Below are 13,440 nucleotides of genomic sequence, written 5' to 3'. Positions count from 1 at the left end.
CACAGACCGTATAAGTCTGCCCAGCACTATCCCCACCTCCCAACCACCAGCCCCTCCTCCCAACCACCGGCTCTGGCACAGACTGTATAAGTCTGCCCAGCACTATCCCTGCCTCCCAACCACCAGCCCCTCCTCCCAACCACCGGCTCTGGCACAGACCGTATAAATCTGTCCAGCACTATCCCTGCCTCCCAACCACCAGTCCCGCTGCCCACCACCGGCTCTGGCACAGACCGTATAAGTCTGCCCAGCACTATCCCCGCCTCCCAACCACCAGCCCCGCCTCCCAATCTTGACTAAGCTCCTGAGGATCCATTCCTTCGGCACAGGATTCCTTTATGCTTATCCCACGCATGTTTGAATTCCGTTACCGTTTTCATTTCCACCACCTCCTGCGGGAGGGCATTCCAAGCATCCACTACTCTCTCTGTGAAAAAATACTTCCTGACATTTTTCTTGAGTCTGCCCCCCTTCAATCTCATTTCATGTCCTCTCATTCTACCACCTTCCCATCTCCGGAAAAGGTTCGTTTGCGGATTAATACCTTTCAAATATTTGAACGTCTGTATCATATCACCCCTGTTTCTCCTTTCCTCCAGAGTATACATGTTTAGTTCAGAAAGTCTCTCATACGTCTTGTAACGCAAATCCCATACCATTCTCGTAGCTTTTCTTTGCACCGCTTCAATTCTTTTTACATCCTTAACAAGATACAGCCTCCAAAACTGAACGCAATACTCCAGGTGGGGCATATCCCTCTCCCCCCCCCCCCCCCAAAAAAAAAACCCAAAAACAAAGCAGGTCCCACTCTGTCGTCCCCCAAACAAAAGTGGGCACCACTTTGCCGCTGTCCTGAATAAAATGAGCCCCTACCTGTAGGTCCCCCTTCCCCCCCGGACAACCTTAAAAACTCTGGTGGTCCAGTGGCCTCATTGGGGCTGGAGCAATCCCTAGTTGCTCCTGCCCATGCTGGCTGTTCAGTCAAAATATCTATTACGACATCCTGTGGCAGCCATTTTGAGATTGGAGTTGGCATTGGCAGACGTGATCCAAATCGCAGAGTGTGGCCCATTTTTGCTCTGGGGGGGAGGGTAGGCTGATTTTGGTGCTGAAATGGAAATTTGGTTGGCCTCTAACATCCATAGTAACATAGTAGATGGTGGCAGATAAAGACCTGTACGGTCCATCTAGTCTGCCCAACAATATTTATATATCCTATATAATAATTCTCCCCTCCAACGTTCTGAGGCTGCCTGGAACCGTGGAAAAGGAAAGTGGAGTAGATAAAAGTGATGTCATTCCTGAAGTGCCACTGATTGGCTGCTATGACATGCTGCAGAACGTTCAATAGACAGGAGTGGAAGTGAACAAAGCAAGTCTATGGTAAGCAAGGTTGCCAGCTGGGAAAAATTTTCCCAGCCCAAAACCAGCCGTAAACCCGCCCAAAACCCGCCCCCATGTCACCTAACCCTGCCTCCCGCATCACTAGCCACGCCCCCGACGTCACCCATGACGTCAACCCCACCCCTGAAAGGCTTCTATTGGACCAAATTGGACCAATAGAAGCCCCGGAAAAGCTTCTATTGGACCAAATTGGACCAATAGAAGCCCCGGCAGCGGGAAAACCGGCCAATCGGCGGCCACGAAAACCCACCCAATCCCGCACCGCGGCCGCTTGAAAACCCGCCGAAATCCCTGCAACCCACGCGATTAGAAAATTCCCTGCAGCCGTTTCCGAAAAGCCGCCCAATTGGGCGGCTTAACCGCAACCCTGGCAAGTTTGATGGTAAGCAAGGAAGCCCATTGGTTAATCTCTGATTCCACTCCCCAAAGCAGCCGTCATTCCTATACACTTAAAAAAAAAAAAAGGAAAACTAGGAGCTGCTTCTCATTGCCGTTTTTACAGCTGTTTCCACTGGACAAAAGGAAGGGGGGAGGGTGGACCCTGGGGGGGACCCTGCAACTGGGAAAAAGGGAGGGGGGACCCTGCAACTGGGAAAAAAGGAGGAAGGGATGGAGGGGGGGGACCCTGCAACTGGGAAAAAGGAAGGATGGGAGGAGGGGGGACCCTGCAACTGGGAGGAAGGGAGGGAGGGGGACACACCCCTGCAAATGGGAGACATACCGGGGGGGGGGGGGGGGGGGGGGAACGACGACCCTGGAACTGTGAGAGAGGGGGGACCCTGGCACATTACTCTCATTCTCACACACACACTCGCACCCAGTCTCACTCTCTCTCTGTCACACACACACACACACACACTCGCACCCAGTCTCACTCTCTCTCTGTCACACACACACACTCGCACAGTCACACTCTCTCAAACATACACACTCCGAGGAAAACCCTGCTAGCGCCCGTTTCCTTTAAAACAGAAACGGGCCTTTTTTACTAGTAATATATAAATCCTTTTTCAAAGTGGAACTGATATCTCATATTAACTCCCTTAGTCTCGAAACAATTGCACCCATGATACTTTCTTTGTCTGCTCAGTTTAAGTACTTAGCAATCACCGACTTTGGTCTCAGGGATCTTTCTCTGACTGGTCCCAAACAATGAGCCCTCTCACGCACAATGGTTGTGCAAGTATTTTTCACTGCTAGCTGTTCCGGGAGCCAGGTCTGCGATAAGGTTCATAATTCTGAGCCTCTCACGTCAGGGAGACCCACCAATCTTGTTTTATTGTCCTCCTGGGCCAATATTCTGACCTCCGTCTCATCCAGGCACTTGGTATGTGAGTCAAAGCATTCGCGGATTTCCTCCAGAGCAAAATGCAGCTTGTTAAGCTTGTCTTTCAGTGTGGTGGCCGACAGTTTTGAGATTTCTTGGGCAAGGGCCCTAGGGAGCGGGATTGTAGGCTCGGCTGGAGGAGATGCCATCTTGGGTGAGTTTAGCTTGCTTTTTTCACTCGGGGGGGTTTTAGGGGGCATCATTCCAGGAGCTCACTCCTGCCGCCAAAAGATACCAAGCTGCCAACTATCACCCTTGCATGTTCATCCAGATCAAGCAACAAGTTCCGGGTTGCAAGATTAATGTCGCTGGATTATAATGGGAGATCAGGAGACCTAGCCACACACAGTTGGTCAGCTCCAGGCATACCGGAAGACCTCACAGTTTGGCTTTATGTATAGCCTGAAGGTGCACAGTGGCATGTATCAGTTCTAGCATAAGCCAGGACATAAGCCTTATGAAGAAATTAAACAGACGTGTGAGAAGAATAAACTTAGTAAACTCTACACTAATGCTACCAGCTCTGAATTTAAAATTTTTTTTTTCTTGTCTTCAAAATGCTGCTACACTGTTGCATAATACATTTTATAACCAGTATATTTATTCCAATCAAGCTCAGGTTCAGTGTGGCTTACATTCAAGAAATACAGGACCATAAATGATTTTTCAGGACCATAAATAATTTTTCAAAAATTATTCTTAAAGAACGATTTGTTAAAAATGGGGAGGAAAAGACCTCATATCTACCAGAATTGACAATATTTAGGTTCTTTTTGAATAATAGCCAGTTTGTAATGTGATTGGTCAAAAAGTAATCATGGGTCTAGAAATACCTCCCAGGAAAAATCATGCAGGGTAGATACAGTGATTATTAAAGTGTTGTTTATTTTTTTGTATCATCTACCCAAACCATCAAACATGTGCATAAAAAATGTTTTTCATCTGTTCATCAATATCTGTATGGGAAAACCAAATACTTAGCTTTGGAAGCACAGCAGTAGCTCTAGTGGAGCCGAGGCATAAATGTCCAATCGTCAATTAATGGAATTACATTTAATTTGCTGTGTCGCATGAAGGTCATTATTTCCTGTTTGCTATATAGCATGAAACTCTTAGTCTTGAATCAAGGCTGAGGTCCCGACAGGGACCCATTTCGCAACAGCTTCTTCTGGAGACTCAGCCAAACATTACCTTGTACTTTGTACTTTGTTGGTGTCTTAATTACGAAAATTTACCAGTACAGTGCTTAACTGTTCATGCTCGCTACAGTAAGCTCTGTATCGGTAATGTTTGGCTGAGTTTGGTCGTTATGAGGCCTTTTCCTCCCCATTTTTGAAAAATCATTCTTGAAAAATCATTTATGGTCCTGTATTTCCACACATATATATATACCATTGTTTGGTTTAGGTAACTCAATTTTTAAATGGTATTTTGACTCCTTTTTTTGGTTGAGAAACTTACATTCAAGAAAAACATCAAAAATATGATACAGTCAGATAATTATAGCATTTAACATATCTACTATAATAAAACTCACCCTCAACGTTCTGAAGACAACGTTCTGAAGTCACTGTCACTCCCTGAAGGGTTCATGGATTCATGCTGGTGAAGCCACAACACTGACCATGTCTCTCTGCCCCGCCCTTGCATGACGGACCAATTAGAAAAAACACCCTCAACATTCTGAAACACAAAGGACCATTACAACACCGTTCCCAGGCAACACTAGGCAACGTAAGACGGACCAATCAGAGGAAACTACGTGACAATAAGGGAGGAGCATTCCCCAGCAGAATGGCTCATTATCTGTGCAGCACGGAGAGCACAGAACCACCGCTGGAACGAGAGAAGAATATTCCTATGTGCAAAAATAGACCGGGGGGGGGGGGGGGGGAGAAACACTCACTCACTCACACACACACAAAATAACTCTGTGACACATACACACACACACACACACAAAAAAAGCCACATGCTAGCGCCCGTTTCATTGGTTTCGGAAACGGGCCTTTTTTACTAATTAGGAATAATTGTGTGTTTGTCATGAAGCTAGGCTACAGCTTTGGTTATGTTGAAATGTATAAGCGAGACGGCAATATTGTCTTTTAATAAGATATGTACTTAATAGAAAAGCCTTTTAGTAATTTACGGAATCTCAGATAATCTTCTAAGTACCTTAATTGCTTGGGTAGAGAATTCTAAAGTTTGGTACGCTGATATGTGAAGCCTGTGACGAGGATTGATTTGTAAAATAACAAAACAAAAGACTTTACCAGTTTGGATAATGGAGTGTGAGGTATTCTCTAGATGTTTTTTACTGTATTAAGTGAAGGTAAATTAATTAGTTGCATGTAGAAGAGTGATAAACCATATATGATTGGCTAAATAGTCATGCATATTTTAAAGGCGATCCTGGCGTTTATGGAAAGCCAGTGAAGTTTTAACAAAACAAGGGACACACTCTCTCTCTCTACATACAACGTTGCTTAAAATGTTTTTAGATTTTAAATTCAGTTAATAAATTTGTTAAAAAAAACAATCACTTGATGTTTAACTTAATTACCGTATTTTTCGGACTATAAGACGCACTTTTTTCCCCCAAAATTTGGGAGGAAAATGGGGGGTGCGTCTTATAGTCCGAAGGTAGCATTTTTGGACCGCCGTCCCGTACTTACACGATGCCATGTTCCCTGGTGGTCTAGTGACGTCGGGGCAGGAAAGAGCCCCCTCTTTCCTGCCCATCGCGCTGCTCTCCGTGTTCCTCACTGCTTTCTGACGGTCTCGGCGAGATTCAAAATGGCCGCCGAGATTTTTGAATATCGCCGAGAATCTCGGCGGCCATTTTGAATATCGCCGAGACCGTCAGAAAGCAGTGAGGAGCACGGAGAGCAGCGCGATGGGCAGGAAAGAGGGGGCTCTTTCCTGCCCCGACGTCACTAGACCACCAGGGAACATGGAATCGTGTAAGTATGGGACGGCGGTCCAAAACTCGGACAAGACGCACCGGAGCACCTAGGTTTTAGAGGAGGGAAAAAGGAACATTTTTTTTTTCCTATTTCCCTCCTCTAAAACCTAGGTGCGTCTTATGGTCCGGTGCGTCTTATAGTCCGAAAAATACGGTACTTCTGTAACATGTTTTCTATATAATACTGAAGTAGAGTGTTTTATTTTCTGAAATATTTTAGGATTGTTTAAGAATTCACTTTTTGTTTCTATTTCTGCAGCTACCGATTTGCTTCTGGCCTGGAATCCCATTTGTTTGGGTCTTGTAGAGGGAGTTATTGGGAAGGTTCAGCTTCATTCAGGTACATACCATTTATTGAACAGAATATCCAGTATTTACTTGATATAAGTGCATGTTCATACTGGCTTTGTATATAGAAAGGGCTCTTTATGTAGTGAAATAGAATCTGAAAATATTGACGTGCATTTGTTAGAAACAACGTGGGTATTGTTGATATTTCATGTTATTTTCTCAGAAATGAGAGGTTTATTTCACATGTCATTAACAGGGTACATACACTCTTTTTGGAAAGAGGGCAGGTATGTGCCAATAGTGCACGCACTATCAGGAAAGAGTACGCCTTCTTCGTAAATAATGCATACTGTCAGAGTTTTGAAAATGTGCGATTTTTTCCAAAGGAGCAATGATATTTTTCTCTTAATGGAAAAGAAACACCCCCCTCCCCCGAATAAAGCAAAAATTCCTGGAAATAATACAGAATGAAACCTTTCAGGCTGTGCGCTCCTATCAGAAAGGACTTTAATTAAAATTTGCAGTTATAGTAATTATATTGAGTATCTTTGGTAAATGATATCATGAGGCACAGATTTGGTTTAAAAGTCAGTCCCCCCAATATTCAACTGGTGGCAGTCAGCGTTTTTTAAAATGCTGATTGTCATGGGCTAAAATATCCCCCAATATTCAGTGCCGGGCCATGTCTGGGCACCGGCACTGAATATCAGGGGATAATTTTGGGCAGGCCCGCATAACTTTTTTTTAATCAAAGCCCCCAAACCCCCTCCCAACCCAATGCCCCCTCTTTCTTTCCTTTCTTCCCTTCCCCCTATGCATTAAGACCCTCTCCATGCAAGACCCTCCACCACCCACCTACCCCCCCCACGGTGAAGGTAAGCCCCTCCCCTGGGCTTAACTACATCCCCAGCAGGGTCATTGGGGGCAGGAGAGCAGCTCTCTCGCTCCTGCCCCTTGTAGCACCTTGGGAAAATGGCTGTCACAAGAGGCAAAAATGGCACCTTGGCTTGCAGCAGGAACAAGGGAGCTGCGCTTCTGACCACCAGGGATGTAGGTATGCGGAGGTGGGGGATGGAGGGCCTTGCGGGGGCAGGGTCTTAATGTGCGGGAGGGTAGGTAAGGAAGGAAAGAGGGGACATTTGGACTGGGTTTTTTTTTTTTACACTGAACAAAAAATTATGCGGGTACCAGCACCTGCATACCTGGGGCTCCTCCCCATTGCTACCCCTGATCTGCCCACTTTTTGTTTGGACGGTCGCTGGGGATATTCAGTGTTACTATCTGGTTAGGTGCCAGGAAGCTATTTAAGTGGGCAGGAGAGGCTCCTGCCCACTTAAATCGCTTTGAATATTTGAATAAGGTGCCTGTGTGAGCAAGAGAATTGCTCGCTGAATCATTTGACCTTATACAGAAAAGCACGTACCAGTCAAGCCCTAGGTATGAATGGCACTAATCACGGTGTGATGATAAATATCATTGCAATGTCCTGATTCATTTTGGTCTGTAATATGAAAATGAATTAGTATGAGATTTTTTTTTATATCTCTTTAAAGCTTATTTTCTTTGAGAGTGATATAAATATCAGAAAGAAAAAGGGAATATATTTTTGTCCATTTTCTAAAGTTGTAATAAATGCAGTGTTCATTGTGCTGCTTCTTCAGCACAGGATACAGACAGTTCTCTTCTTTGCCCGGAAACTCTATGTAGAAACTGGAAGTTTATTTCTTGTTGCCTTCACTGGGCATTTGTTCCATAGATTTGTTGTATAAAGTCACAGGCAAGCCTTTATCACTGTTCTGCTTCTTCACTCCCAGAATGATAAGCATGCAGTTTAAACCCAATACTGTAAGCATACAGCAAATCTTCTTTAATGTAGTAATATGAACAAGGAGAAAATAACTTAGTTTGTTGCTTGACGGGTAATGTAGCCTCTGCTACCACTCTCAACCAGTGTACCCTGGGTTTGGGGTAATTGGGAGAAGAATTACAGCACATGCTGAGATAATTCTGCACAGTAAAATAGTGGGTGGTGGGTGATAGCTAGAGGTAGTACAGATTTTAAGGGGTTCCAAGTAGAGGGACTTGATAGTAAAGGGTAAAAGTACTTGGTGGAATTACAGTGATTATTGGAGGCATACAATAGAAATTAAAATTAAAACATGGAAAAGAAAATAAGATGATACCTTTTTTTATTGGACATAACTTAATACACAATTTGCTAGTTCAGAAGGCTGCTATCACCATGCTCTTAGGGGACAGAAGAGAGATGAAGTACATAAGTAATGCCACACTGGGAAAAGACCAAGGGTCCATTGAGCCCAGCATCCTGTCCACGACAGCGGCCAATCCAGGCCAAGGGCACCTGGCAAGCTTCCCAAACATACAAACATTCTATACACGTCATTCCTGGAATTGTGGATTTTTCCCAAGTCCATTTAGTAGTGGTTTATGGACTTGTCCTTTAGGAAACCGTCTAACCCCTTTTTAAACTCTCCTAAGGTAACCGCCTTCACCACGTTCTCTGGCAACGAATTCCAGAGTTTAATTACGCGTTGGGTGAACATTTTCTCCGATTTGTTTTAAATTTACTACACTATAGTTTCATCGCATGCCTCTAGTCCTAGTATTTTTGGAAAGCATAAACAGACACTTCACATCCACCTGTTCCACTCCACTCGTTATTTTATATACCTCTATCATGTCTCCCCTCAGTCGTCTCTTCTCCAAGCTGAAAAGCCTTAGCCTCCTTAGTCTTGCTTCATAGGGAAGTCGTCCCATCCCTGCTATCATTTTAGTCGCCCTTCGCTGCAGCTTTTCCAATTCTACTATATCTTTCTTGAGATGCGGCAACCAGAATTGAACACAATACTCAAGTTGCGGTCGCACCATGGAGCGATACAACGGCATGATAACATCCTCATACCTTTCCTAATAATACCCAACATCCTGTTCCTTAGTGTCCCTCCGGACCGGCCCAGGATTGGACTGATGGGTTGTGCTCGCCTTCCAGCAGGTGGAGACTGAGAAAAAAAACTGTGACTCTAGAGAGTCAATAAGAGCCCTGGTTATGTGACCCTAGCCCCAGTATTTTCTCAGTCTCCCAGCAGGTAGGAAGTGAGCCCATTAGTCTCTCCTGGTTGGTCTCTAACTTTTTTCTGTTTAATCTTTATTCTGTTTAATCTTTATTCTGTGCCAGGGGAATTCTTTAGAGGCTTGTTAGGTATTCAGCGTTTTTACATTTCAGCCTCTTACCCAACATCCTATTAGCTTTCCTAGCCGCAGCAGCACTCTGAGCAGAAGGTTTCAGTGTATTATCGATGATGACACCCAGATCCCTTTCTTGATCCGTAACTCCTAACGTGGAAGCTTGCATGACGTAGTTATAATTCGGGTTCTTTTTTCCCGAAGGGCGGACACTACAAGCCTAGCATGCAAGAAGGCAAGTAAGCAATAGGATGCCTTCATAAACCACAGGGAGCTGTACATGTTCTCTGAAGGAGCCCATCAGAGAGAACTAGAAAATTACATAGAATCTGCAGTCGTATCCAATTTGAAAGCACAGGGACTAAACCTGGCTATGGCAATGTCCAATATATACATATAAACAACAAGCAACCTGTCTCCATGAATATGGGAACAGAAACCACAAAAAGTGGAGGTACTCTGGATTCCTACGAGAGTCAGTCTGACGGGAGAAAAGGAGTAGGGCAAGCTGACTCTTTCTAAACAACAAGGGAGACGTAGTATAATTCCAAATCTTTATTGGGAAACACCAAATGACTCAACACAGCTGCTGTGTTTCATCGCAAAGGAAATCCAAATAAAGTGTAAAAGGATTTTCTTGGTAGACTCCAGAACTATATTGAACCCTCTTGGTTTCTTCAACAGTACTTCGTCACTTGTACGCATAACCTGAAACAAGGTAATATAGTTCTATCACACCGCAAGACTCATGACGCAGGCGCCTTTGTGCCGAAACACAGCAGTTGTGTCATTTGGTGTTTCCATGAATATGGAGGCAGAACTTGTGGGGCATACACAATTACCTCACCTCTAGTAGAGGGGAGACAATGAGGGAACATAGAAATAGTGACAAAATTCGTTAGGTAGCACTCTGGGATTTAGATCAGGTCACCCACGTCCCTCCAACTACAGACCTGAATTCATTACATCCAAGAATACACACTGAAAGAATTAGAGACAAGGCTCAAATATTATAGAAAATTGCAAGCTGATTTATTCTATTGGCAGCAGTGGAAACAGCCTATTTCCTTTTCAGCCTGCTGGCCCATATTATGAAACGTCCTCAAACAAAAGCCTTTAGACTATCCCATAGAGTGCCCAAAGAAATCTCCTGAGTGGAATTATTCTTGAGGAATAGAGCGATTTCTTTTTTAAGATCTTGCACAACACACTCCATTGAGCCTCCAAAAGTGAAGTCTCTGATCCTTTCCAAGACCCTTATATTTAACCCAAATCAGGGCGTGGTCAGACCACACTAAAGTATCAATTTCAACTCACTTCACATTGGAAAGAAAGCCTTTATCTAGAAAAAAGTAATCCCTATGTGATGAGGAAGCATGCGGAGCCGATTGATGTGTAAATGTTCTGCTTGTGCCATGGAAATGCCTCCAAGCATCTAGAAGCCCCATGTGATTCAGCAGATCTAACAAAGCTTTCCTATTGGACTGTTTATACACCAGTTGCGCTGTAGAATCCAATTTAGAGCACTGTGTCACATTAAAGTCACGTCCTAAAACCCACAAACCAGTAGGCTATTGCATAAGGGATTACTCCAGCTCTAGATAAAAAGGTCTGGGTATCATTTGGAGCATTCACGGTGATCAAGTTATATATATGCCCTTGAAGTTCAATTTGTAAAGCCAAAAAATGACCATTGGGATTACAAAGGACCTGTTTGATTATCGGGTGAAGGGAGTTCGAAATCAAAATGCCCACCTTTTTTTATTCCTGGAAGGATGGGAGGTAAAAAATTGCAGCGGATAACCTTTGTCGCATAAGGTTTTGGTGGCGTTTCAATAAACGTTTCTCCTGCAAAAATCAAATTGAGGCAGATAGCCTGGACAGTTCTTTAAAAAGACATTGCCGCTTATATAGTGAGTTTAGTCCCTTGAGAATCCAAATACGTGGAGAACTCAAAAAGTCCCATGGAGAAACTCAAAACAGAAAGGGAAGTGGGGGTGAGAACCAGGCTATCCAAAGACAGGACCACTGGTGAAATGAAGCAAAGTTTATTGAAAAACAAACTGACTTGACACAACGTTGTGTTTCGGCCAGATGGCCTACATCAGGAGTCTACGAATTAAAAACAATATATAAGAAAACAAAATTCAAACAAAACAAACAGAAATCTTGTGTAGTGATAAAATGCAAACACGAACGGACAACTTAAGAACATATAAGATTTAACAATAACAATGATGTAAAAAAATTATAAATAAAAAAATATATACAAAATATATATATATATATATATATATACAGTGGGGGAAATAAGTATTTGATCCCTTGCTGATTTTGTAAGTTTGCCCACTGACAAAGACATGAGCAGCCCATAATTGAAGGGTAGGTTATTGGTAACAGTGAGAGATAGCACATCACAAATTAAATCCGGAAAATCACATTGTGGAAAGTATATGAATTTATTTGCATTCTGCAGAGGGAAATAAGTATTTGATCCCCCACCAACCAGTAAGAGATCTGGCCCCTACAGACCAGGTAGATGCTCCAAATCAACTCGTTACCTGCATGACAGACAGCTGTCGGCAATGGTCACCTGTATGAAAGACACCTGTCCACAGACTCAGTGAATCAGTCAGACTCTAACCTCTACAAAATGGCCAAGAGCAAGGAGCTGTCTAAGGATGTCAGGGACAAGATCATACACCTGCACAAGGCTGGAATGGGCTACAAAACCATCAGTAAGACGCTGGGCGAGAAGGAGACAACTGTTGGTGCCATAGTAAGAAAATGGAAGAAGTACAAAATGACTGTCAATCGACAAAGATCTGGGGCTCCACGCAAAATCTCACCTCGTGGGGTATCCTTGATCATGAGGAAGGTTAGAAATCAGCCTACAACTACAAGGGGGGAACTTGTCAATGATCTCAAGGCAGCTGGGACCACTGTCACCACGAAAACCATTGGTAACACATTACGACATAACGGATTGCAATCCTGCAGTGCCCGCAAGGTCCCCCTGCTCCGGAAGGCACATGTGACGGCCCGTCTGAAGTTTGCCAGTGAACACCTGGATGATGCCGAGAGTGATTGGGAGAAGGTGCTGTGGTCAGATGAGACAAAAATTGAGCTCTTTGGCATGAACTCAACTCGCCGTGTTTGGAGGAAGAGAAATGCTGCCTATGACCCAAAGAACACCGTCCCCACTGTCAAGCATGGAGGTGGAAATGTTATGTTTTGGGGGTGTTTCTCTGCTAAGGGCACAGGACTACTTCACCGCATCAATGGGAGAATGGATGGGGCCATGTACCGTACAATTCTGAGTGACAACCTCCTTCCCTCCGCCAGGGCCTTAAAAATGGGTCGTGGCTGGGTCTTCCAGCACGACAATGACCCAAAACATACAGCCAAGGCAACAAAGGAGTGGCTCAGGAAGAAGCACATTAGGGTCATGGAGTGGCGAGTTGCCAAGCGACAGCCCAGAACTCTTAATGATTTAGAGATGATCTGCAAAGAGGAGTGGACCAAAATTCCTCCTGACATGTGTGCAAACCTCATCAACTACAGAAGACGTCTGACCGCTGTGCTTGCCAACAAGGGTTTTGCCACCAAGTATTAGGTCTTGTTTGCCAGAGGGATTAAATACTTATTTCCCTCTGCAGAATGCAAATAAATTCATATACTTTCCACAATGTGATTTTCCGGATTTAATTTGTGATGTGCTATCTCTCACTGTTACCAATAACCTACCCTTCAATTATGGGCTGCTCATGTCTTTGTCAGTGGGCAAACTTACAAAATCAGCAAGGGATCAAATACTTATTTCCCCCACTGTATATATATATATATATATATATATATATATATATAGTGATAGCCCCCTTCTCACTCAGGGTGACCTGATCATATGCAAATTAGTGTGCTACCCCTTCTCGCTCAGGGTGACCTGGTTCCCACTCAGCAAATTAAACAGGTCTCACCAACTGCATATTTCTCAGGCAACTCTTTATTCCAGCCCCTGGGCACACTTCTTCTAGCTTAATACTTTATACTTTCATAGATCTTCACACTGAGCCTCCCCACACAGATACATGGGCTCAGTACTACACCAATACTTTGGGGACTCTCAACCCCAGGCTTTGCAGCCTGCTTCTCTCAGTACTTTGGACACACAGTCCCCCCTTTGAACCCACAGTTCTGGACACACAGTCTTTTCTTCTTTGGACACACAGTCCCCTCTTTGAACACACAG

The 13,440-nt window shown here is 44.1% G+C and overlaps 1 protein-coding gene across 1 annotated transcript in view; it reads left to right on the top strand.

The window, feature by feature from the left end:
* INPP5F (inositol polyphosphate-5-phosphatase F) overlaps window positions 1–13,440 on the top strand; it is a 182,596-nt gene that overhangs the window by 34,141 nt on the left and 135,015 nt on the right. Inside the window, exon 2 of the mRNA XM_030202612.1 lies at window positions 5,956–6,036. Coding sequence (XP_030058472.1) covers window positions 5,956–6,036 — 81 coding nt within the window. The remainder of the gene's footprint in view (window positions 1–5,955; window positions 6,037–13,440) is intronic.

This window comes from Microcaecilia unicolor, chromosome 5 (genome assembly GCF_901765095.1).
Source record: "Microcaecilia unicolor chromosome 5, aMicUni1.1, whole genome shotgun sequence".
Lineage (NCBI taxonomy): Eukaryota > Metazoa > Chordata > Amphibia > Gymnophiona > Siphonopidae > Microcaecilia > Microcaecilia unicolor.
Note: the sequence above shows the minus strand (reverse complement) of the source record. Positions and strands in the feature narration are given on the sequence as shown.